This window comes from Heloderma suspectum, chromosome 2 (genome assembly GCF_057233095.1).
Source record: "Heloderma suspectum isolate Gila_16-S chromosome 2, 16-S_ref, whole genome shotgun sequence".
Classification (NCBI taxonomy): Eukaryota; Metazoa; Chordata; class Lepidosauria; order Squamata; family Helodermatidae; genus Heloderma; species Heloderma suspectum.
The window spans coordinates 13,676,705-13,703,024 of record NC_139459.1 but is presented as its reverse complement, the minus strand read 5'-3'; the positions used below and the strand labels follow the sequence as shown (position 1 = coordinate 13,703,024).

General features: G+C 45.0%; 1 protein-coding gene across 2 annotated transcripts in view; it reads right to left on the bottom strand.

Moving 5' to 3' along the window:
* SLC14A1 (solute carrier family 14 member 1 (Kidd blood group)) overlaps positions 1 to 7,033 on the bottom strand; it is a 48,065-nt gene extending 41,032 nt beyond the window's left edge. The window contains exon 1 of one of the 2 annotated variants that reach the window (XM_084832011.1): positions 6,894 to 7,033. In XM_084832011.1, the coding sequence (XP_084688137.1) occupies positions 6,894 to 6,956 (63 nt within the window). In that variant the 5' untranslated portion in view covers positions 6,957 to 7,033. Of the gene's footprint in view, positions 1 to 1,137; positions 1,407 to 6,893 lie in introns of those variants that run through there. The other variant, XM_084832012.1, reaches the window with a different exon arrangement.
* Between the last annotated feature and the right edge of the window lie 19,287 nt (positions 7,034 to 26,320).

Genomic DNA, 26,320 nt, shown 5'->3' with positions numbered 1-26,320 from the left:
AGAATGTCTCCGCAGTCACAGTCAATCACTGGTAACTTCTAAAGCTAAGCCACTTCATCATTTTGAATGTAATGACCCCAAATTCCTCCATAAAGACCTCTTTAAGCAGCAGTTGTACATAGTACATATTTGGAAGTCTCTAAAGCAATCAACTAAACAGTAGTGGATTGATAAAATGTGGGGGTCTATGATTATGTATAAACTTATTCAGCAAGTTTAGCAAACAAGGAATAATAAAAAAAAGATATTATGGCACTGTGATTTCCATTTATCTCCTCTGTGGAAGTCCTCCAAAGTTGTGGTCAAATTCTGATCAGCTACATATACCTACATTTTTTTTTACTGTCATATTATACATCCCCTTATGTATATGTAAGGGCACAATTGTATGCATGTTTAGACTAGGGCTGTGCATAGCTTGAGTTCTGAATCTGAATACCGAAGTGAATCGGGGTGCTTCGGGGGTGCCTCAGTGAGATCTGAAGTGGATCAGAACAGAATTCAGAGCTATTCTGATGCCTTCTGAAGCCCAGACAGCCTGTTTCCAAATGTGTCAACTTGTGAAAGATAGAGGAGGAGGAGGAGGAGGAGGAGGAGGAGGAGGGAGGGAGGGAGGGAGGGAGCTTTGGTGAATGGCAACTCTAGTTGCCAAATTAGGGCTGAACTTAACCCAGCAGTCTCCAACCAGTGACAGTGTTGGAGGACGGTGGATAGGAATACTGTATATATTGGAAAGAAAAGCCTGCATTTGTTTCATTGCAAGAGAAAGAGAGGTGGTTACTGGAGAAAGCTGTTGTTTGGTTAGTTGGCTAGATCTGTGGTGTGTGTGTGTGTGTGTGTGTGAGAGAGAGAGAGAGAGAGAGAAAGAAAGAGAGAGAGAATGTTGTACTGCAGCTTTATTCTAATTTTTTCCCACCCAGCCCTTCTCAATTCAACTATTCCCTTCCTTTGTTTTCTAGATTATTTATTTAACACCCCCCAAACATTTAGTACTTCAGTAGTTTAATTTCCTCCTTTCCTTGCCTTGTTCTTTGGCTCCCCCTCTGCCCTTCTGAATTATTCAACCTTTCTTTCTTTTGATTCTTTATAAAAAATACAAGAAAAAATTTAAAAAGTAGTTTACTTTCCTTGCCTTACCTTGTTCTTTGGCTCGCTCCCCCCTTCCCTGCTGTTCTCAAGTCAACTCTTTCTTTGTAGTTTTCTGGCTAGATCCTTAAAAAAATAAAAATAAAAATACTTCCCTTTCCTTGTTCTTGGCTCTACCCCTCTGCCCTTCTCAGTTCCTGTATTCATTCCCTTCCCATTTTTGCAGTCTATATCTTTTCCCTTAAAAAAATAAAATAAAATATAAAGCCTTTTCTTTGCTTGTAGGTAGTTCTGTATTTGCTTTTCTTTTGCTCTTGTGTGTCTCTGTGCGTACGCTTGTGTTGTGGTCAAGCAAAGTGCTACACATGCCCACATTTCAAAATACAGTGGGTAAAGCACTACACACGTAACATCTATTATTTAAATTCAATACTACACTGTGTGGCAAAGAAAGCCCAATATGAGGCATCTTCAGGGTCTTGGCATTGGGGCTGCCCATTGCCCAGATTTCATGCAATTCTGTGCAACCAGTGAAAAGTTATAACTTTTTGCTTTGAGAGTTTGTGTGGAAAACATAGTGCACCTTGCCTGCCAGCCTGTCTTCCCAGATAATGTGTGTTGTATTCCATTCAGCCAAAGACAACTTGAGGTCATCCACTGTGAAGCTGAATAGGAAAGGGGAGAGGGGTTATTGTCACTTCAAAGAAACCTACAGCAAAGACTAGGTGTAGTGACCACCTCTTAATTATCGCTTAGGGAGCAATCCTATGGCCGCTAGTCAGCGGCTAGATGGCCATAGGATATCTGGTTTTCCGAGAACTGACCTTGGAGTCCCGCATTTGGAGAGGCCAAAACAGGGTGTTCCGGGGGGTGTTCCAGGGTGGGGAAGGTGGAAATGCCAATATGACACATCCTATGTGTCATCCAGCAGCCTCCTCCCCCGCTCCGCCCTCCTGCAACTAGACAGCCAAAATCAGCTGTCCAGCCACAAATGCAGGGCAGAAGAAGCGTGGAGGGAATGATCCCCTCCATATTCTCCTGCCCTGCATTGGATAGGCGGTTGCCTCCAAGTTTGGAGGTGGCTGCCTATCACCATAGGATTGTGTCCTTAAACACCTAACTTCTCTGATTATCCCTTTATGGCCTTTGGTTTTAATTTCTGAGAACAGCACATTTCACCTGTGCCTAGCACAAAGAGTACAGAGCCAAACTCAAACTGTCTGAAATTTGGCAGGTGGAATCCCCTCCATGGGGGCTAACAGGTCCCCAAACAGTGAAAACTTATAGCTCTTTGCTTTGAGAGTCTTTGTTGAAAAAATCAAATTTCACCTGTGCCTAGCACAAAAACTACTGGGCCAAACTGTCTGAACGTTGGCATGTGTAATCACCTCCATGGGGGCTGCCAAGTCTACATATTTCATGTATTTACCATGAAAACTGAGAAAGTTATGTCAGTTTCTGTTTTCCAATGCAAGTCAAAGGGAAAACGTCAAATCCGAATTATTTGGATGACCGAATCTCACTTCAAATCTGAATCCAAAGCGAAGTGGATTGGATCTGAACTGGTCCGAAGTGAAGCAGGGCTGCTTCCAAAGGCCTGAAGCTGCATCTGAAGCAAAGCAGGGAGTCTGTGCACAGCCCTAGTTTAGACAGAAAAAAGTCCTACAACCCCCAGCATTCCTCAGCCAGCCATGTTGACTAGGGAATGCTGGGAGTTGTGGGACTTTTTTTCTGTCTAAACATGCATAGGATTGCACTCTAAGTTGTTTTAATAATAAAATGTAGGTTATTTTATCAACTTAAATATCCAGCCTTTCTTTAGATACTGAGCATCTTCTCTCACATTGTTTTCTTTTAGTTGTTCCACAAGCATATCCATGACATACTAAAGATTACGGTCAGTGAGTTTATTTTGTTAGTGATCTTGTTGTAATAGTCTGTGTGCTCTTCTGTACCTTTTTGACTCTATTTTAAACTTTATTTCACAATAAAATAGAATTCCATAAGAAAAACAAAAAGAACACATTTTCACCTAGGTTAGAGAAGTGTGGGATTTTTCTTTCTTCCAGTGTGGTATGTGCCTTGACTTAAGCAGTTGAGCCATCCCAGTGAATTGTTTCAGTGAACTGTGTGGGTTTATTCAGCAACAACCTTTGTTGTTGTTGTTCATTCGTTAAGTTGTGTCCGACTCTTCGTGACCCCATGCACCATAGCACGCCAGGCCTTCCTGTCCTCCGCTCTCTTCCAGAGTTTTGTTCGGTCCAGCTTTCTGTTTGTGGTGTGCTACGATCTAGAATTGTGGCCACTCCCCTCGGAGTTGTAAAAGGTCACAACCCTTACATGTCTCCAAGATGGTCCCTATTTTCATCTATGGAGGGAGCAATCCTATGGTCACTAGACACTGTCAAGAGGGCCATAGGTTTTTCAGTTTCTGAGAACTGAGGTCAGAGCCAGTGCTCTGAATGTGGTTCCCAGAAACCACGCTCCCCACCCCCTCATAGCTGGCGCGGTTCTTTCCATGCTGGCTACATCTCTGCGCTTGGAAAGAGAGTGTGGAGATGGACAAAAGGGGGCGGTCCTGGGGCCAGGGAGGGGAGGAGACAGTGGAAGCCACTTTATGCAGCTTCCTATGCACCACATGGCCTCTTTCCCTACCCCCTGCAAGGCTGCAGCCGGACAGCCAAAATCGGCTGTCTAGCCAAAAATGCAGGGCGGCTGGAGCATGGAGGAGATTCCAACCCTATGCTTCTATGATTGCCCTCCATGCTCCAGCTGCCCTGCATAGGATAGTAGGCAGCCTTGGATTTTGGAGGCTGGTGACTATGCAGGTAAGCTTGCACCCTAAGTGTTGGAACGTCTAAAGTGGGAAGGAAAGAAGGAGTTATTACACCACCAGAGCTGTAGTAATGCCCTAGAGGCCTGCAGCTTTATTGCACCAGTTCTGACGGATGGAAAAGAAAGAGAAACTTCATTTTCTTTTGCATTTTGTACAAAGATATGGAGAAAGAATATTATGCAAGAAAGCCCTGCTTGCCTTCCAAGATTCACAGGCCTGATTCTAACAAGTGGCAGGCACCGCATGTCCTTGGGCTGATCATAGCATTTCAAGGGCAATTCAACTTATCTCCCTCTCCAAGGCAGGATCATCTCCGCATCATCCCGCTGTTCAGGCCACACAGCCCTAGCCAAAATGGTGCCCCTATTTGGCTTCTGAACCATTAAGAGTTGCAGGGAAGGCAAATTCGAGTTAGTGGGCTTTCCCCTCATCAGTGCAGTAATCAGCTTGCCAAAAGCCACACCTGGTGAAATCTGCCCTCAAAAGTAACTTGTTTAGGTTCAAAAGTCCTTTCTGCACAGCCCTAGCAAAAATGGCACCACTGTTTGGCTCTTGATCCTTTAAGAGTTGCATGAAGGGCAAATTCCAGCTGGTGCTTTCCCCCCATCAGTGCAGGAGTCAGCTTGCCAAAAACCACACCTGGTGAAATCTGCCCTCCAAAGTAACTTGTTTAGGTACAAAAGTCCTTTCTGCACAGCCCTAGCAAAAATGGCACCACTGTTTGGCTCTTGATCCTTTAAGAGTTGCATGAAGGGCAAATTCCAGCTGGTGCGTTCCCCCCATCAGTGCAGGAGTCAGCTTGCCAAAAACCACACCTGGTGAAATCTGCCCTCCAAAGTAACTTGTTTAGGTACAAAAGTCCTTGCTGGGCCTGGATCTGGGAACCCTACCAGCCATTCTAGCACAGCTGATGAATTGGTAAGGCTTACAACAAATGTTTCAGGTCATGTGCTCTCGTTAGCCAGTAGGGAGCAGGCTTGGAAGTGATCCCACAGCTTCCCCAATGGGTTTCTAGTACGGCTGAGTGAAAATCCAACTCCCAATTTTTGTGCCCCTCCACAAATTCCAGCAATTTGGAGGAGGCCGATAGAGGTGAATTTCAAAGGCTGTGCTCTTCCTGGCTTTTTGAGCTGGCAGCTATTATATTTTATTTAAGGTATTCATATCCTGATTTTCAAACTAGTCTTCTGAATTAGCTTACAACAACAGCAACAAAAAACATAAAGTGTCAATGATAAAAATGCACGGCAAAAATTGAATGGAACCAATAAATGGGAGGGACACACACACACACACACACACACACACACAGTTTCTTCCTCCCAAATGCTGTTTGAACCTGCACTACATAACATTGTCACATAGGTGGTCATGTGTCCTGCTTCACAGAGGACAGTCCTCTATTGAAAAGGCTATCTATTTGGAGGCGTGCATGCCCCACAGAAAGGCAGTCCTTCTGCTCCAGGGTCTCTAGCCAGTCTGAGCTAAGGAAAAATTGATTCTTCCCAGGTGAGTATAGTGATCAAGAAACCCATTCATGGCATCATCCAAAATAAAATTGTGTTAAGGTAGTAGACTTGAACATGGCTAGAAAGCAGCTTTTCTCCATGTCTCGTAATACTAGAACTTCAGGTCATCTGAAGAAACTGCGTTGCTGATGTACAGAGCAAGGAATGAATTTATGGAACTCATTGCCACAAGATTGCCTCTGACCAAGGGTGTTGAACTTTGTTCCATCTGAGGGCCAAATTCAACTTTGGAGAAGCTCCTGGGGACCACATTCCAGTAGAGACATGTCAACGTTTCAGAAAAACATGCAAAAACCATGGAACTGTCATATGATCAGCAGACATTTGCATGGGGCTAGCGGAAGGTGTTGTGCAAGCCTGAGGTTCAATGCCCCTGGCTGAGACGGATGGCTCTAAAAGATGATGAAACAAATGCTTGGAGGAGGAGAGGTCCATCAATAGCTATTAGCAGTGATGGCCATATTTCATTTCATTCATTCATTCATTACATTTATATCCCACCTTTACACTCTCAAGTGGACACTCTCAAGTGGACAGCATCTATGAAAGCTTATGCCAAAATGCATGTCTTAGTCTTTAAGGTTCCACAAGACTGTTTGTTCTTTTTGCTGCAACAGACTACTGTGTCTACCCCTCTGGAAATTGGCAGGAAATCTCCACCTTGCTGCAAATTGATAATCCATTTCTGCTGCTAGGATGAACCCTTCCAATTTTGTAATGATGAATGGCTTTTATATGCTTTAAAGCCCAAACTGCCCATGAATATAAAGCCAATCATTTCACCTTCCAGACACTCACCTTAACTTTAAAGTATTTCCTGTCTCTTTCTGCCTGTTGCTTTTTCATTAGCCCTATTAACAGGCAACTAAGAGGGGCAGATTTATTTTTATTTATTTATTTATTTATTTATTTATTTATTTATTTCATTTCTATACTGCCCAATAGCCTAAGCTCTCTGGGCAGTTCATAAAAATTAAAACCAAACAACACACAATAAGACAATTCAAAATATATAGAACAGATAAGTGAGGGGTGCAGTGCAATGCATGATTACTCAGAAGTAAATGCACCTTGGATTGCAACTGCAGTCTGCCTGGCTGTGGAATCTTCCATTGCATTGGAAAACAGTGAAAACATCTGCGAATTGTCACTGTCCAAGTGATGGTTTGATTAGCATTGATTCAGTATTCTTAAGGGTGTGTTTACACAGGAGTCCCACTGAATTCAATGGGGCTTACTGCCTAGAGTGTGTTCCTAGCGTTACACAGCCCTATTCTGGTTTACTGCATTTGCTCTTGGATTGTTTTCAAAGAGCCTTTTCCAGCAAGCACTTGGTGACAGGGAGAAGAACCAGGGAGCCAAAGAACCCAAATCCCAAGAGGGCACCAGAGAATGAAATCACTGCTCTGCATTAAGCAAGCACAGAAACTGAGCTCTCTTACCTCAAGCTGCAGTCCAACCAGGAAGCTTTCTGCTCTGCCAAGTTTATCTCTTAAGGGGAGCATGCAGGAACAGTGATACTAGAAGAGAACGTGCACCACTTTATATAGTCCACAACTCGCAGCATAGCTCAAGTCATCGTGGGAGCCCTCCTCCTCCCTTTGTGTGCATACAGCTGGGTCTCCCAAGCAATATTAGAAGAGTCTCTCTGTTTCTTTCCTTTTTGACCATGTTGCTTACCAAAATCCCGTTTCCCCCCTGCTGTTTCCCTGCTTTTTCTCTCCTCTGTGCCTGGTTTCCTTCCAGCTAAAGAAGGCTCAGGTATTGCGCACACACACACACACACACATACACACACTTACACAGACATTGCACACAATCCCATGCGATGTGCTTAACTCTCTTTGCAGAAGAGCTAAGTGCATGCTTAAAACACTCTTGTTGAAACCTGTAGGATGTAAAAGAGCTTAATTTTGGCTAGGTTGTGCCCATTGGCTAGTAAAGCCATATAAAAAGAGAATGTCGAACGGGAGATTTCTTGGAATCAAAAGGAATAACTCTGCCATGTCAAAGCCCCCTGTTAGGGGAGGGACCAAAGCTTAGCAGAAGCACGCTTGCTTCTCTTGCAGAAGGTTCAAGGTTCAGTCCCCGACATCTCCAGCTAGCCAGGATGGGAAGACCCCAGACCAACATCCTGCAGAGTCAGAGCGGCCTGAAATAGGCTAGCTGGAGACCAGGGCCGGTTCTACCATAAGGCAGAGTGGGGCAGCCACCTTAGGTGGCTGATGCTGGGGGGGGGGTAGGGAGGGACAGTGAGTTTCTGGAGACAACTGTGTGTACCACATGACCTGCCATATATCCCCTAAGCTTCCACCTCCTCCCCCCCCCCCCGACTTGCTGGCTTGCTCTTTTAAATTGTTCAGTGGTTGCAAATACCAGCAACACCAGACAGGCCGCTTAACAAAATCAGCCTCGGATGGCCTTCTCTCTGTCCCATCAGCCAGGACAGCTAGACTAGTGAGGACAAGGGAGAGGGCCTTCTCTGTGGTGGCCCCCACTCTGTGGAACTCCCTCCCGAGAGAACTCCGCCATGCCCCCTCTTTAATGAGCTTCTGCCACGCATTAAAAACCTGGTTGTTCAGGCAGGCATTTGGGGTGGATTAGGGTATTTTTAGAAATATGTTTTAATGTGGAATTTTATTGTTTTAAACTGTTCTGTTGTTGCATGTCGCCCAGAGTGTTTAATAAATTTAATAAAAAATAAAAAAAATACTTTTAAAAGGATACAGCTTTGTCTCCATTAGACCTGAAACAAGATTCGCTGTTGCCATGGCAAAGCGGAGGCGGCACAGGCCGCCTCACCCACAATGCCTCATTCTGAGGACGGTGTGGCTTCTCCAGAGCGCCCTGCACTCGCATCACTCTCTCCTTTTCTGCAGCAGTGCATTCTGCTTGAGGTTAAGCAGCGCCTGCCGCTTCAGAAGCAAAGTGGCAGCAGTGTTTTGCGGCTGGCTGGCGGGCGGGGTGTGTGGTCATGACAGTATTTATTTATTTATTTATTTCATTTCTATACCGCCCAATAGCCGAAGCTCTCTGGGCGGTTCACAAAAAACAGTAGTGGCACAGTGGTGGCAGGGATGGGCAGCACTGCAGGTGGTGGCCGAGGACTACAGTCCGCCAGGCCTCCCGATCTGCCTGAGCCACGTGGCTCACTGGCTCGCACTGCAGGGCTGGCCCTGATGGTAGATCATGCAGTTATCCTCCCATTTTTACATCTCCCCCAAGCCTTCACATCTCAATGCACATTTCGCAATGATGTCGAGACCAGTATGGTGTATTATGTAACAGAACATGACTCTAGATTGGGAATCTAGTTACTCCTAACAGTAGCCAGTAAATTTGTTTGCCTTCCCACCTTTATAAGTGTCGCTCCTTTCGAATGACCTTAGTTTCCATTTCTGTAAAATGATCGACCTATATTTCAAAGGGAGGAGGCTTAACAGGTTGTTAATGGGGAGAGGAAATGTTGGTATGAATGAGACACCCTGATTTTCATTGCCAGTTTTATTCACTCCTGTGTGAGATAAAATAACTTGGTTCTAATGTCGCAATCTTCAAACTTTTCAGCCCCAGGACCCTACCTTTAACCCAAATACCCATTTTAACTTTTGGATGGTGGAACTGCTGCTTTTGTGTCCCACTGTAGGTCAGATTTTGACCCAGGGGTCTGACCAGGTCCACCAGTTGAAGACTAATGCTCTAATGCACCTATTCTTTAATATATAGATTGCACATATAATAGAAACAAGACAATACCATTAGCGATGACAGAGGAATCCATTTGTGGGGTGGAGCTCGATGAGCTTCCCTTGGTTTGGCCCCCTGGACTTCGACCTATTTTCTGCTAACTGGCCCAGCTTGGCCTGCAGAGAGTTGGGCCAGTTCATGGATTTTCCACGTTTTTCCAATTTGCACAAATTACAGCTGCAACTTGTGAAAATTTGCATAATTTGCACAGATTGTGCTAAGTACAGTCACAATTTGCACAAATTTTGGCCATAAATTGCTCAAATCTGTATTTGTGCAAATTGTGGCCTGACCAACCAACCAACCAAACAAAAAACCCCACCCCTGTAAAAAGTTCTTGGTGTTCAGGAAAAACCCATGGCTTGGCTCACAAATGCAAGCTGAGTTGAGCAGATGGCGGAACTCTGTTGAGCCGAAAAACAGCCAGATTTCCACATGATGGACATCCCTAATACACATTATGCATTAGACTAGATTATATACAGCCAATAATAGAAAAAATAGAATATATAATAAATATATATAAACAACTACACAGATTGTATATATGCATATCACTACCACAATTTAAATATTGATGCAAAGTGATACAGTACTTAACCACAAAGAAAAAGAACAGTTATACTTATTGATATGAAAATTATATCTTGATTTCACAAAAGAGCTGAAATGGTGGGAGCACCTCTGATGTTTTTGGACTACAACTCCCATCAGCTCCCAAACACTGGGAATTCAATTGTTGCAGCTGTTTCTTTTTTGATTTTGGTTTCCAGCCTTATAGCTGTTTGTTCTGGTCCCTTTTGGTACAGTTGCTTGCTTCTTCTTCTTCTTTTTTTTACTCTAAGCCTCCCCCTTTTATGCTCAGACCCCTGACAACTCAAGGAAGCCTTCAAGGCTACTAGCTCATCTTCCCAAATCTTGTAAAGGAGGGGAAACAAGTTCCCACAGGAATGCAACTGAGATCATTCAGTCCCAATTAGCTGAGTCTTACTCTGGCCTTGAAGGCCGGAGCTGTCTCAAGATAACAAGCCTAGCAGGCACAGGTGGTTACATCACTACGTGCCATTTCAACTTGGCCAGATGGAGCCATCACACAGTTAAAGCACAAAAGGAAAATGGAGTTCTTCACTTAAAGCACTGAGCAAGAATAAATTCCTGACACCATCCATCTAGCAATGCAATTGGGAGAACATTTCCATCTGTTCTCTTGGGCCACTAGTCCCATGGGAAAAGTAGTGATACTGCTGAATTTCATAATTAGTCAGCTTGTGGGTCGAAACTCATCCGCTTGCAACACCCACCTTTGTAGCAAGCCTGGACTGATGCATTACGAATTCTATTCAGAACTGGTTGCGAGCTTTGGAGCACACGCAGTCTGCATCTAAACAGTGCTATTTTCGCACATGCACTGAGTTGGTTGGTTTAATCCTTGAATGATATGGGGCATTACCAGAGCTTTCCTCATTGTCAGGACTGCCACAGCTCTGGCTCTGCGAGGAGGAGGAGAATTCTATGGGTCCATTTTCTTCTCTCTTCCATATACCATCAACCATCAATTATGAGTTAACATCACATAGGCAGACCATGTGAAAACAGAAAGAAGGAGATGGATAGTGTGGTGACGTACTGCGTGATATCAAGCAGCACTACACGTTTTCAAGATATTAAGCATGTGCAAAAACTCCCATACACACAATGAGAGTTCATATTAAAGGAGACCTCTCATCTGAGCTAACACAGGCGAATGCATTACTTTTGGAGGAAATAATGAATTCACCCGGGGTGAGTTTAGCCATCACTGGCAAAATCTTTGCTGCACACGATCACAGCTGGATCAAGGCCCTGGCACCTGACAGTAGGGATGTATGGCCTCTGTAAAATCCATTCCGCTGTGTTTTGCAGATTGTCAGGCACCTTTCATTCCATTGTCCGCCCATCGATGGACTTGGATTTTTTCCCTTTTCCGAATTTGTGCAAACGTGCATTTGCACATGGGCACATTTGTGCAAGTTCACAGGTGCAAAAATGCGCACATTCCCCAAAGCTGCACGAAATCCTCCCATGTGTGATTTCATGCTTTAGCCTACAGGGAAATGAACATTGTTTTGCTGGTTCGTTTTTATTTCCTGCGTATTTTTCTACAACAAAATTTACGCAAAAACAGGAAAGCTAGAAAAACGGTCCACAAGTTTGCAGGATCTGCCAGTCAGATTCATCCAAATCCAAGCTCATTTGGTTCCATTGCAGATTTCTCTGTCATCCCTACCTGACGGGGCAGTTCTGTCACCTTTTGAGACTCCTCTTACAGAGCACATAGTATTCCTGAGGGCAGAACATTTTAATAGATATTTGCTGTTCAGAAGGCCAGGAATAAAAAGTTTATAGAGGATGATAAAGCTAACCAAATAATAACATTAGCAAATATAAATTTATTGTGGGGCAATCAAATCTATATAGAGATACCTATCTGTTACATATATGAAAGTGTCTATCTTCACAGCCCATTAAGAGTCATTTCACACATTATGTTCAGCGGTGTCGTGGAGCCAGGCCTTCCAGGGATGCAGTCCCAGCACTTTTTTATTAGCAGGGATGCTGCCATCACATGCCACCTGCCTCAGACCCTCCCCTCCATTCCCTCTGAGCTGAGGTGCAACCCTCACAATAGTGGAGGGGGAGTGGGGAAATGAATTTTCCCAGCAACAATACAGGGTTCCCTGTTGTAATACAAAGTGTTTTGGGGTGGCTTCACCTTGAATGGGCAATGACTCCCCATTGGCTGTACAAGAGACCTGCTCCAGGTGGAGATGAAAACTTCTAGAACTTGTTTGTTGATACAGATCCGCATAGCTGCCTGAATTTTTGGCCTCTCCTTAGGGGCGTGGCTATGGGGCTTGTCACGATGAGCACCTGCACTTCGAAATTCACTTAGGGATGGGCAAACTCACCGGAGCCCATCTTGCCCCCCACTTGGCGGACTCCACTGCCCGCCCACCCCTGTTAGGTGCGCTGCACGAGCTGGGAGACAGTCCACAGACACCCAGCGAATGGCATGCAACATCCTTCCTTCCCACAATAAGACCCTTTACTCCTGTAATTTTGTGTAAATTGAGCTATTTATGGCCGCCATTTTACTCCAATGGTGATTTCCGTAAATAGCTTAACTGTCATTTTTACTCGAAATGGCGGCTTGTGGACAAGCGGGGCTCCCCATGCTTGCCTGACTCGGCACGGGCTGAGTCAGGCAAGCGTGGGGATCTGCAGACTGGCATCCGGGAGCCGAGCCGGTGAGAAATCGCCAAGCTCAAGCCCCAACCAGACTTCCGCCACTACATCACAGATTATGTGGCAGCATCCATTTGACAAGGAACTGCACCCAGTCCTGCCTCCCAGATTAATGCATTTGTAAGATACGCATGTTTGCAAATATCTGTTACATTCTTAGGTGTACATTTAAATCTCCCGAGGCATCCATTTAAGGACACAAATATGTGAAGCGGTCCCAGGACTGAAGCCAAACCTTTTGAGGCAAATGAAGATGATGTAAGAAGGTGACAAATTACAACCTAGGCCAAGCTGCATGCTGTAAGGAGAGGCATGAGTGCTGATCACACAATTTCTCTCCCCCACCCCCAGTGGTGGCATCAGAAAAAAGGGTCAGGGGGACAGAAAGTGCAAAGTGTGTTTTGCAAGAGGGCAAAGTTGTCCTGCCTGTTTGATTTCTGGAAGAGAAGCAATGGCGCATTTCACAGTAACACTCCCTTCCTAAACATACTCTCTCTGAAGCAGGTTTTATTCCAGGGCATGGTCTGAAGGCACATGAGACAGCCGCCTCGCTGAAGCTAAGCAGGTCTGGGTCTGATCAGTGCTTGGAGGGTAGACCAGCTGGGAACCCATGTAGCCACCTTGAGCTCCACGCTGGAAGAAAGGTGGGATATAAATGTAACAAATAAATAAATTATTGATTTTGCTGGAGGGGAAAGGAAATTATAGGGGAGAGCTGGATGTCAGTGGCTTGGAAGGGAGCCAATTGTCTATCTTCAGTGCCAGTGTAGTGTAGTGGTGAGAGTGACGGACTGGGAGCTGGGAGATCTGGGTTCTAGTCCCCACTTGGCCATGGAAGCTCACTGGGTGACTTTGGGCCAGTCACAGACTCTCAGCCCAACCTACCTCACAGGGTTGTTGTTGTGAGGATACAATGGTGAGGAGGAGGATAATGTAAGCCGCCTTGAGTTCCTTGCAAGAGGGAGAAAGGCGGGGTATAAATGCAATAAATAAATAAATAAATAAATAAATAAAATCTTCCAGCTCCAAAGTTTTCTTTCCACTCCAGTTCTGTCAGTGAGAGACAGAAGTCTCTTGACTGAGACTTGACATGAGCCAACAATGTGATGTGGCTGCAAAAAAGGCAAATGCTATCTTGGGCTGCATTAATGGAAGCATAGCTTCCAAATCCTGGGAAGTACTAGTTTCCCTCTACTCTGCACTGGTTAGGCCTCATCTGGAGTACTGTGTCCAGTTCTGGGCACCACACTTTAAGAAGGATGCAGACAAACTGGAGAGGGTTCAGAGGAGGGCAACCAAGATGATCAGAGGACTGGAAACAAAACCCTATAAGGAGAGACTGAAAGAACTGGGCATGTTTAGCCTTGAGAAGAGAAGACTGAGGGGAGATATGATAGCACTCTTCAAGTACTTGAAAGGTTGTCACAGAGAGGAAGGCCAGGATCTCTTGTTGATCATCCCAGAGTGCAGGACACGGAATCATGGGCTCAAGTGACAGGAAGCCAGATTCCGGCTGGACATCAGGAAAAACTTCCTGACTGTAAGAGCAACACGACAATGGAACCAGTGACGTAGGGAGGTGGTGGGCTCTCCCACACTGGAGGCCTTCAAGACGAGGCTGGACAGCCATCTGTCGGGGATGCTCTGACCTGGATTCCTGCACTGAGCAGGGGGTTGGACTCTATGGCCTTGTAGGCCCCTTCCAGCCCTACCATTCTACGATTCTGTGATAAGTGAGCCCATCAGAAACTCCTCTTCATATATGTTGTACCATAACAATGAAGACCAGCAGTCTAAGCAAGTGAGAACTTTCTTTCCTTTGAGTGACCCCAAGAGTCCAGCAACGGAGGTCAGATCAGCTGGGGGGTGACCTTGTCTGGGGCGGTGCTTGTTCCCCCTGTGGATACTGGCCACAGACCCCAACGAACTGGGAAAAAGTGTGAAATGTGAGGTGCCCTGGAGTGTCACAAATATGGTGCTCCCAATGTGAGCTTTGCTGGCTCACAATAGTTGTTTTCATTGTGGGGCGAGCCCAGCCCTCAAATTCTTAACGGGTGTGGTCAGCATTCATCAGGCAAAGCCAGCTGATATTGGCACATCCTCAGAACCTGGCTACAGAAATGCTTGTGTCCTCTGACACAGGAACCGGATTTCCTTCCTGGGGTTTTTATAGCCTGGCTGTTTTTCACTGTAATTTGTGGAAGAATGGCTCAGCCCAGGGGTGACTCCTTACTAACAGCGGGAGGGCACTACCCCCCCGCCTGCAGAAGGCACAGAGTTTCTTCAGCTACCTTGCTGCAGCCTGCAGTGCTCTCCCTCCGCCCCCCCCCCCCCGTGGGTGAGTTCCTTACCTGCCTCATGACCCTCGGCTCTGCTACAAACTGGGCATGCTCAGGATTCCATTCCCACATACTGGGGGTGCTGAACCTCTTTCAGCTCAAGAGCCAAATTCAATTTCCGACGAGCTCATGGGAGCCACATTTCAGTGGGTTGGTTGGGCTGGGAGAAATGGGACAGGACCAAAGGCAAAGTCGCAGGGCAGGGGGCAGGGCTCCAAATGCCAGCATCCTCTAGCTTAAAGCTCTTACTTCCAGGCAGTGGAGGCTCGTGGCTCCGATGTCGGTGGCGCTATGAATCTGCTTTGGGTTTCAGTCAGAACCAGGCAGAACTCTAAAGAAGCTCTCCAAAGTGCTGATGCACTTGCCTTTTTTTCTCTAAGCTAGGCACTAAGGGCATCCAGCAGCACCACCTAGTGGTTGGAGGTGTTGGTCACATAATCATGACCCAGCCTTGCTACGTTCGTATGTATGAAGGCTTCAAGTTTCTTCTGCAGATTTACTCAGAAGTTCTCATTGAACTAATTTGGGACTGACTTCTGATTTACCGTGCATGGCTCAGCCAGCATGCATCATGTGTGAAAATGGTCTGATGATTTACTATGTAAGGCTGAAATCCAAAGTAATTGTACATGGAAGTAAATATAGCTGAAATCAAGGACATTAATTTACAACTAAACATAGTTGGGGATCTGCCAGGAAGCTAAATGGCACCTTGTAGACTGACTTACAGGGCAATCCTTTATATGTACACTCCAAAGGAAGTCCCACTGGTAACCGGGTTTAGGATTGCAGCCTTAATTTACTGTATGCAAAAAATACAATACAACACAAAACAAAACATTGTCTCTGCTTCCCTCTGGTGGCTCAATGCAAATATACAAGCCATAGCAGCCAGCAACCCTACCTTTTTTCTGATGCATTGGGTATGGAGCATTTGAAAAATCTGCTTTGTCAAATGCTTCATCCCTTGTTCAGCTGTATCCCAATACAGAGGGAGGGTCCCATGCTGTCATAGAGTGGGGAAACCCGGGGCTTAGCATGCAAGGGACAGTTCATGGGGACACCTTCACTAGCTAGTTAGAGGATTTTATTGAACACATGCAGCAGCCAAATCAAACTGTTAATTCAGGGGTGGGGGTGGGGTGTTTGCCGGGACTGCAGCAGGGTGAAAATATTTAACCCCCCCTTCTCACGTGCCGTGGTTCTAACTATGCTCCCCTCCCAACAGCGGCTATTCAAACATGTAAAAAAACAGAACAAAAAACCATGTTCATTAATTGTTGTTGTTTATTCGGTCAGTCGCTTCCGACTCTTCGTGACTTCATGGACCAGCCCATGCCAGAGCTTCCTGTTGGCCGTCGCCACCCCCAGCTCCCCCAAGGTCGAGTCCGTCACCACCAGAATATCATCCATCCATCTTGCCCTTGGTCGGCCCCTCTTCCTTTTGCCTTCCACTTTCCCTAGCATCTGCATCTTCTCCAGGGTATCCTGTCTTCTCAGTATGTGGCCAAAGTACTTCAGTTTTGCCTTTAATATCATTCCCTGGAGTGAGCAGTCTGGCTTTATTTCCTGAAGTATGGACTGCTTTGATCTTCTTGCAGTCCAAGGCACACTCCGAATTTTCCTCCAACACCAGAGTTCAAAAGCATCTATCTTCCTTCGCTCAGCCTTCCTTATGGTCCAGCTCTCACAGTCATAGGTTACTATGGGGAATACCATTGCTTTAACTATGTGGACCTTTGTTGTCAGTGTGATGTCTCTGCTCTTAACGATTTTATCAAGATTTGTCATTGCTGTCCTCCCAAGAAGTAAACGTCTTCTGATTTCCTGGCTGCAGTCAGCATCTGCAGTAATCTCTGCACCTAGAAATACGAAGTCTGTCACTGCCGCCACATTTTCTCCCTCTGTTTGCCAGTTATCAATTAATTGCTGGTTGCCATAATCTTGGGGTTTTTTTAGGTTTAACTGCAACCCAGCTTTTGCACTTTCTTCTTTCATCTTCGTCATAAGGTTCCTCAGCTCCTCCTCGCTTTCAGCCATCAAAGTGGTATCATCTGCATATCTGAGATTGTTAATGTTTCTTTCAGCGATTTTAACTCCAGCCTTGGATTCATCAAGCCCAGCACGTCGCATGATGTGTTCTGCGTATTTTTGACAAAGGAGTTTTTGATGAGAAACTCTATTGTTGGGATTATGTTGTGTCCACAAGAGTCTTGATGGTGACCTCTGTCTTGTTCCATTCCAAGACCCAGTTCCTCTGTGGCTTTTCCCATCATTCAGTGTTTATGCAGTTCCTTTGGGCTGAAATCTTCTCTATTTTGATAATAAAGCTAAGAATCAGAACATCAGAACATAAGAAAAGCCCTGCTGGATCAGACCAAGGGTCCATCTAGTCCAGCATTCTGTTCACACAGTGGCTGATCAGCTGCCCATGGCAAACCCACAAACAGGACACAAGTGCAACAGCACCCTCCCACCCATGTTCCCCAGCAACTGGTGTACATAGGATCACTGCCTCTGGTACTGGAGGTAGCACATAGCCATCAGGATTAGTAGCCATTGATAGCTTTCTCCTCCAGGGATCTGTCTAACCCCCGTTTAAAGCCCTCCAGACTGGTGGGCATCACTTCACTACATCTTGTACAAGCGAATTCTGCTTTCACTACATCTTGTGGAAGGAGATTCCATAACTGTCTGTGGTGGAACTTGTTTTAAAATTGGGACTATACTTCCTTCATCCCACAGAGGCCTGTAACACAGAACCTTTCCTCTCTCTCTCTCTCTCTCTCTCTCTCTCTCTCATACACATACATACACACACACACTGATTGTATTTTGTAGAGAATGTGGTTCTTGACATAGAAAGGCATTCATACAAAACCAAAGTGCTATTTTCTTTTCAACATCAAACGGTGCAGGTATATCCATGATGTGATGAGTCCAAGCAATTTCCTTCTTAGGGATTTATTGCACTAGCAAATTAACAGCAAGGAAATGGTTTGGAACATCACGCCTCAAGAACGTCAGGCTTGAACGAGGGAGTTAATGGCACACATTCCTGGGCCACAGTCTGTGTTTGCAAAGATTAATCTAACTGCAACATGGATTCATCAAACCCTAAACAGATAAATAAAATGTGCTGTGAGCAATGCAACAAATAATGTGGAATGCAGGGGGGGCAAACGATTCTGGCCAAACTTAGAAACATCATTAATTTCCATCTATTTTAGTCAAGGAGAGTCAAATGCATTAAGTTAAACTCTCTCCTACTGAAATCAAGGGGACTTGAGGGCATACTAAAGTTTGCAGAAGTACAAAAAGCTGGAAAAGAAAATCCTAAAGGTGGGGGAACATTGCAATGACGACTGACTGTTTCTTTTAGGAGGAGGGGTGAACTGGAAGCCTGGGTGGGGAAGGAGTGTAATGGAGTATCGTGGTGAAGGGTATGGCTGGCTGGAACATATTTCACACAGCAATATTTTGATGCACATCCCATTTGTGTTATTGTCATTATTCATCATCTCACCTCACTTTTTCTGTGTATTAGGAGAATTAGGCCAGAAGCAGTCGAGGATTGAGGTTGAAAACTAGTGATGAGAAAGACGCTTGGAATTCACTGACACAGATTGCGATAATACAAAAAAAGATGGCTTTTAAAAAAGGATTAGACAAATTCACACAGGAGGAACATTTATTTCCCAGACAAACATCTTCCATACCTCTCAGATAGGGATGGAAATATTTGTCAGTTGTGCATTCAGTTTTTTTTCCATCTCCAGTTCTTCAATATGAAGAAATTTGAGAATTTCATTAAATCCTTATTTTAAAAAACTGACTCAAAACGAAATTCTCACTCATTTGCACTGGCCAAATTAAATCGGTCCAGCTATTCCCAGCTCAAAGAGTGCCATGCTGTACCCGCCTGCCTTGTAGCTGTTAAAGATGAGGAACCTGTCAGAAAAAAGGTAGCAAACCAAATTCAGCACTACATATATATGACTGAATACACAGGGATTCAAACCCAGTCTTTTAAGAGCTAAGCACGCAAAGCCCTTTGCCTGGATGGGTGACTCTGCCAATTTTGCTTTCTCCCACCTCTCTCTCTCTCTCTCTCTCTCTCTCTCTCTCTCTCTCTGTGCATGTGTGTGTCTGTGTGGTGTTCTTCTAAGAACACACACACACACTATACCATCCTGTTTACAAAGAAATTTGTGGAGTTTTGTAAGTTCTGATCAAAAAATGAAGCAATGAAATTCTTACCCATCCCTACTCTCAGGTTGCAGCAAAGGTCAATATTCTTAAATTGCCCCGCTCCTCAGACCGCCGCCCAGGCAGAAGGATCATGCTCTGTTGATATGCATGCAGACAGGTTGCATTTTTAAACGTTCAAAACCTGGGAGGGAAAATGGCACGTGAAGTATGATCCAATTTAGCACAGGGGCCTCTGTCACTGGCATGAATGTTTGTTTTTTCAGAACTTTGAGCCACATCCTCAGGTACCACATGGAGACTGGGGATATAAAATGAGTGTCGCTTGCTCAAGGGCTCCCCAAAATCTGGAATTAGCGCTGAATGTGTGAGACTCCCCAAAGGTGTCATTAAAGTGAGACTGAGTCTGTAATCTCAAACCAGATGTTATCATGAAAAAGGATCACAGGAAGACTCTGGGAACAAGACATCTTCCGTGAAATATGCTCAGATTCTGCAGAAATACAGCCGGCAGAGGGATGGAGGCACACGCGTCAACGCAACTGTAAAACTCATCTCAGATTTATGGCCGGCTGTACATGTTTTGCATCTGGCGCATGAAGAAGCTAAGTGAGACGTACTTCAACTTTTGGTAGAGTTCATTCCTATAAAGTACATGGTTGGGCTAATAAAAAAAAATGGCTTATTTATGATGACCCCCAAAAGTGTTCCTCTGCAAGGTAAACTGCATACAGATTTTTCCATACATTTAATGAGGGAACAAAGCTGCTTTTTGCATTGGGCAGGAAGGGAGAGAGGCCGAGTAGTAACTACTGCAGGATGAAGGCATCCCAAATATACCCTGTGCCAGGGAGGGAACCTAAGAACATAAGAAGGGTACTGTTGGATCACATCCAAGGTCCATCCACTTCAGCAAATTTGAACTAGTTTCCTTTGGAGCTTTTCCTTTTGAGATCAGTGGTAATGATATCTTTTGACTCTAAATTTAAACAATCCATTTTCCCCCTGAGGCTGCAATCCTATGCACCTTACCTGGATGTAACCTCTACTGAACACACTGGGGCTTACTTCTGAGTAATGTGCATAGGATTGCTCTGTGAGCATGCTTGTTCAGACATAAGTCCCACTGCTTTCAAAGGAGTCTTAACTTCGAATAGATTTCACTAGGACTGGCTGCTGTGGACAACTGGAAATATGAAAAGACATTCCTAGAGCAGGGATGAATGAATCTGAATTCTCCCACATCTGAATTTTGTAAATCTCAAATTCTTTTTGCTCCATTTATGAAGACATTTGCGAATTCTGGTAAATGTTTATCAAAACTGAACTGGAACAAAATTCTCACCCATTTGCACCAGCCAAATTCCGTATGTCCAGATATTCCCAGCATGGAAAAGACCACGATGTACCTGTCTGTCTTGTAGTTGTTAAAGGTGAGGAGGCAGCCCTAATTCAACACCAGAAACATGGTTGAATATGGAGGGATTCACACGCAGACTTTAAGGGGGGAGCACAGAAAGTCCTTTGCCTGGATGGCTCAATCTGCCCCTTTTGCTTTCTCCAACATTCAGTTTCTAAAAATCTCATGTTCTTTCCATCCTGTCATGAAGAAACTTGTACATTTAGGAATAGTACTATGTCGAAAATTTCTCCCACATTTTTTCACCCATTCTCATTTAATTTGATAAAAAAGAAATTGCTTTCAAAAAGAAATTCAATGGTGAAGAATTTCGTAGAAATTCTCAGGTGGGGTTTGGGTTTCTTGGGCTTACCTTTCTTAGGAGGTGGCTAAGAAGTGAGTGCAAATGTCCTATTTTTTATTGTACAATTATCTCTTCAGCAGCCTGTACCTCCTTCGCTTCCTTCACTTCAATTAAAGGCATCATGAGGTAATTCCTCCCACAGCGCCTTTTCAGATCAGGAGGTGCAGGCAGCCTGGGAGGCTTGCTGTGATTAGGGAAGCTCAAAAACACCACAAAAAAGAATGATAAAGCACTCCGAGAATAAGGCAGAACAATGGAAGCCTTTTTCAAGGGGGAAGAAAACTTTCAGGAAACTGGAGTACAGATTTTGGCTCAGCACCAACTCTACCTCTTCCCTACAGCTAGGTGCAGCACTCCCCCTCCCCACCCTCACACCAGCATTGTGGTGAATGCAAAATGGTGGCCAGTCCGCCAACACGGTTGATTCTGTTGCAGTACGAAAAACCCAACCCCCCTTCTGAAAAAGAAAGAGGCTGTGCTACAAGCCCTGCCAATGGGGAGCCTTACCCGGGAGAAACTGTGGAGAATTTCCCCTCCCCCTGGAGAAATTCGGTGAAATTGTCTCCCAAATTTCTCTGCCCACAAAGAAGGTGGAGAATTCTGAGAGACCGTTTGCTCTCAGCTCTATTTTGGAAAGTTCTTATAAAACTCCCAAACCAAATGAAATTCCCACCCACCCCTATTCTAGAGGAGATGAAACAACTGGGGGAGGAAGACATTTCTTAGGCAGAGAAATGCACAAAGCGATGTAGTTGTTGCTTTGTTATGACCTATGGCAGAGCCTTCTTGTTCCAGCCCTAACAAATCTGATTTAGAATTAAAATATTGAGCAATCTAACAATGTTCTCTAGTATTTCTGACACTCTGGTGCCCTCTGGTGAGAGTTCACAAGCACAGACTTATGGGCCTCCACCACTGGAAAACTCAGGAAATTTTTATTGCACACTGAACTTTTCGAATCCAGAAAATGCATCACACAAGGGGAAAGCATCCTGCCCAGCCTGCAGACCTTCTTCCCGCTCCTGCACAAGATTGCTTCCCTCTACTCTGAATCAATTATTCTAAAGCAACAACCACTTCCAAGATCTGTAGCCACAATACTATGGATAAGAGAATCCTCACTTGAGGCATAAACTCAAAAAGTGTGTGCAGGGAGAGGGAGATCATGGTTTGACGATCCTGAGTGTGTGGATAAGAAGAGATTGGTAAGTATGTTAAGGATTCAGTGACTGTGAGTGTATAGTATAAAAAAAAACATAACCTCTAACAATTGTGAAGATAAGCTTAACTAGGCCTTGTAAGTAGCTTGGTTCAAGCAACAAACCAAGGTGCCTGATGCAACTGAGTGTGTGTGTGTGTGTGTGTGTGTGTGTGTGTCTGACCATGAGAAAGTAATTGTAACTTGCTCATATGCAGGACATTCCTATCCACTAAAATATTATTTATTTATTTATTTATTTATTTCATTTCTATACCACCCAATAGCTGAAGCTTTCTGGGTGGTTCACAAAAATTAAAACCAAATAGCACACAATAAAACAATACAAAATATATAAAACATTAAAACCACAGTAAACAATACAACCAGTATACAACCACAATAAAACCTAGCAGCAGTGCAGGGATTTAAAATACAGATTTAAAACAGCAAAGCTAAAAGTCTAAAGAACTAAAATGCTAAAATGCCTGGGAAAATAAAAAGGTCTTCACCTGGCGCCAGAAAGAATACAATGTAGGTGCCAGGCGAACCTCACTAGGAAGCTCATTCCACAGCCGGGGTGCCACAGCAGAAAAGGCCCTCCTCCTAGTAGCCACCTGCCTCACTTGCTTTGGAGAAAAGAAGAGAAGAGAAGAGAAAGAGGCACATATGGGAGGAGGTAATCCTTCAGACAGCCTTGCCCCAAGCCATTAAGGGCTTTGAATGAATGAATCAGGCTTGGAAATGGACTGGCAGCCAGTGCAGCTGGAAAAGTACTGGTGTAATATGAGCTCGTTGGCTAGTCCCTGTTAACAATCTTGCTGCCCTATTTTGGACCAGCTGAAGTTTCCGGACCATTTTCAAAGGCAGCCCCACGTATAACGCATTGCAGTAATCCAGACGAGAAGTTATCAGAGCATGGATAACTGTAGCTAGGCTCTCTCTGTCCAGTCCAGATAAGGGCGTAGTTGGTATACCAGCCTAAGCTGATAAAAAGTGCTCTGTGCCACTGAGTTCACCTGTACCTCAAGTGACAGTTCTGGATCCAAGAGCACCCCCAAACTACGAACGTGATCCTTTCAGGGGAGTGCAGCCCCCTCCAAAACAGGTTGAATATCACCTAGCTGGGCAGACGAACCACCCACTAACAGTACCTCTGTCTTGTCTGGATTGAGTTTCAGTTTATTGGCCCTCATCCAGTCCATTACCGTGCCCAGACCCTGATTCAGAATAGCCACTGCCTCACCTGGGTTTGATGAGAAAGAGAGGTAGAGCTGGGTGTCATCCGTGTATTGATGGCACCTCAGCCCACAACTCCGGATAACCTCCCCCAGTGGTTAAATAACTCATCCCTAAAGATAAGAAGTAAGAGTAATAATGCAGCTATGCTGATAAGACTGTTACTGAGTACTAATTGGTTTCTGAGCATGCATAGTATGTTTTCTTTGTTCTCCAACTTTCAGCCTGTATAAATGCATCCTGTTTTCTTTCTTTTTTTAAGAGAGACAGTTTCGTCTGTCTCTCCCGTGGCCGTGATGTGCTTTTCTACATTTCTGACTGTTCTACCTAACCTCCTTGGATATTTCCTTAACACATGTCACAGATGAAAGTAGGGGCTCTTGTATGATCAGGTAGGTCAAAGGTAGGCATGGCCAGGCGCCTGCTGAGGACCCACACTCCAGCAGGGGCCCAGTGACAAGAGCCCCTGGAGTTGTGCCTCCTCTTTGCCATTCCATCCTGCCTCTTCTCCCACCTCTCGCTCTGGCCCAGACAACGGTGGTGGTGGGGAGGAGCAGCGGGAGATGCCTGTTAAGCCAGCAAGTGGTAGCAAGGATGAGAAAGAGGATGAGGAGCTGGTGACAATGGGGGTGAGAAGGTAGACTCAGTGAGGGAGGGGCCCCATTGAGGATGTCTCACCCAAGGCCCCTCCAAAACCTGGAACCAGCACTCCATATAATATATTAAAAATACCCTTTAACATTTCACAGATGAAAGAAGGGATTCATAGAATCATAGAACAGTAGGGTTGGAAGGGGCTTACAAGACCATCGAGTCCAACCCCCTGCTCAATGCAGGAACCCAAGTCAGAGCATCCCTGACAAGTGGCTGTCCAGCTTCATCTTCAATGACTCCAGTGTGGGAGAGCCCACCACCTCCCTAGGTCATTGGTTCCATTGTTGTATTGCTCTAAGAGTCAGGAAGTTTTTTTTCCTGACGTTCAGCTGGAATCTGGCTTCCAATAACTTGAGCCCATTATTCCGTGTCCTGCACTCTGGGATGATCGAGAAGAGATGCTGGCCTTCCTCTCTGTGACAACCTTTCAAGTACTTGAATAACACCCCTGTACTGTTGCCGAAGATCACAGCAAAATGCCCCGGCTTCCAGTATTCCCAGTTGCTGAAGGATCTACTCCACCAGATGTATGCATTTGCTTTATAATCATCTGCCCTGTACCCATTTAAAATTAAAGAGGGCACTGGTTCTTTTGGTTAAAGATATTCTCGAAAAACACAACTGTGTTTACACTGTGTTTACACAATTGCAAAATACGCTACCATCAGTTAGCATATATAGCAGTCTCAACCTGTGTACAGCAGTCTCTCTGCATGGCACGTTAGTGGCCATGCCTCCTTTCCCCCTGCCTCTCTTCAGAACTGAACTTCTAGAGGTTTTTGGTAGAGAACTGACCCTTGAAGAATGACAACAGGATATGTTAAATGCATCGCGTGTCGCTGATCCTAACGTCTTCTTTTTTTTATGTTATGTTATGCCCTAATTCACCCAGCTGCTTCCCCCCTAAAGTTGTGGGCGAAAGAAAGGGGAAAAACCTCCATGGGCACCAATGCAATTTTGTTAAGGTTTTCTTTAGCCCCTGTGTGCAGGAGAGTAGATTTGGGGGGAAGTAGGTAGGTGAGACTGTTTGACCCCCTCGAGCCCACGTGTTGTGGTTCCCAGGCTGGAATGGGCCACCGTGCGCTTGCGCTAAAGTAAAAAAAAGCTGCCACCAGTTGCTATTAATCCTCCTCCTCTTCCTTATCATTGCTTCCTCTTGCTTGCTTGACAGGCAAAACAGCCAGTGAACAAGTGGGCAGTGGCATCCGCTGCTCCTCCTCACCACCTCCGTTGTCCAGGCCAGAGCAGGAGGCAGGTGAACAAGCAGGCTGCAAGGGTGAAGAGGAGGAGCAACGCCAGGGGCCTTTCGCCAGTGGGCCCCTGCTGGGGTGTGGGCCCTTGGCAGGTGCCCGCCCATGCCTACCCTTGACACCCTCCCTGCTTTGGACCCATACCCTTCAGTCGCATGGGTGCACCAGTGTAATTACACAATTTCAGTGATTTTAGAAAATAAAATAACAACCCAAACAGTGCCAAGAGCAAGAAGTGAATATGTATGACTAATTTACAGAGTTTTAAAAAAATTATTCTTTACCAGAACAAGGAGGGACAGATGGAAATGAAATACAACAAAGGTTGCTGGTACAGACATAACACAGCCTTCCCTGGTCTGGTGCTCTTGAGAGGTTTTGGATGACAACTCCCAGCATTCCTGACCACTGGCCATGCTGGCTGGGGCTGATAGGAGTTGGAGTCCAAACCGTCTGAATGGCACCAGGCTGGGTAAGGGTGCCTTAGCATCTGTTCGGCTCAGTTGCATGTCATGCAGATATAACGAGCCCTTGGGATAGCAAACATTCAGTATATATTTCCCAATAACCTCAAACACTTGTACATTTTATGGTGCTCTCTGCTATGACATAGATTTCCAGGCGAGGCAGGTGTAAAACAACTGATCTCTCCCTAGTTTTTAATTCTGGCACAGATGTATTTTTTTTCCCTTGTGGCTCATAACTATTTATTAAAAACCAAAACCAAAACCCACCCCCAACCAAGAAATCTTTTCATGGAAAACTAATTGTTTCTCCATCGCAAAGATCAAAGGATACATATATCTTGATGAATTGTCTGCCTTCTGCACATGCAACAATGTTTAAGACATGACAGAAGCTCAAATGCGAGATTTTTGAAGGCTGCTGCGTCACGCTGCATAAACAGCACATCTCTGTCCCCACCTCTCAATTGACCAAAGATTTATACTTTGAAAACTGTAGACAACATTTCTCTGCTGGGAGGTGGGGCTGGTTTCATGCAACTCTGTCCCGGGGACGATAGACATAACAACGTTCCTATATTGCTTTCAAGTGTTCAAAACATTTCACATGCACCATCTAGCTGTAACCCTTAAACAACCCTGCAAGGTAAGTCAGTATCATTACCCCCCATATCACAGTGGCTTGCTGGAAGTCATCTAGCAAGTTCACGGCAGGGGTGAG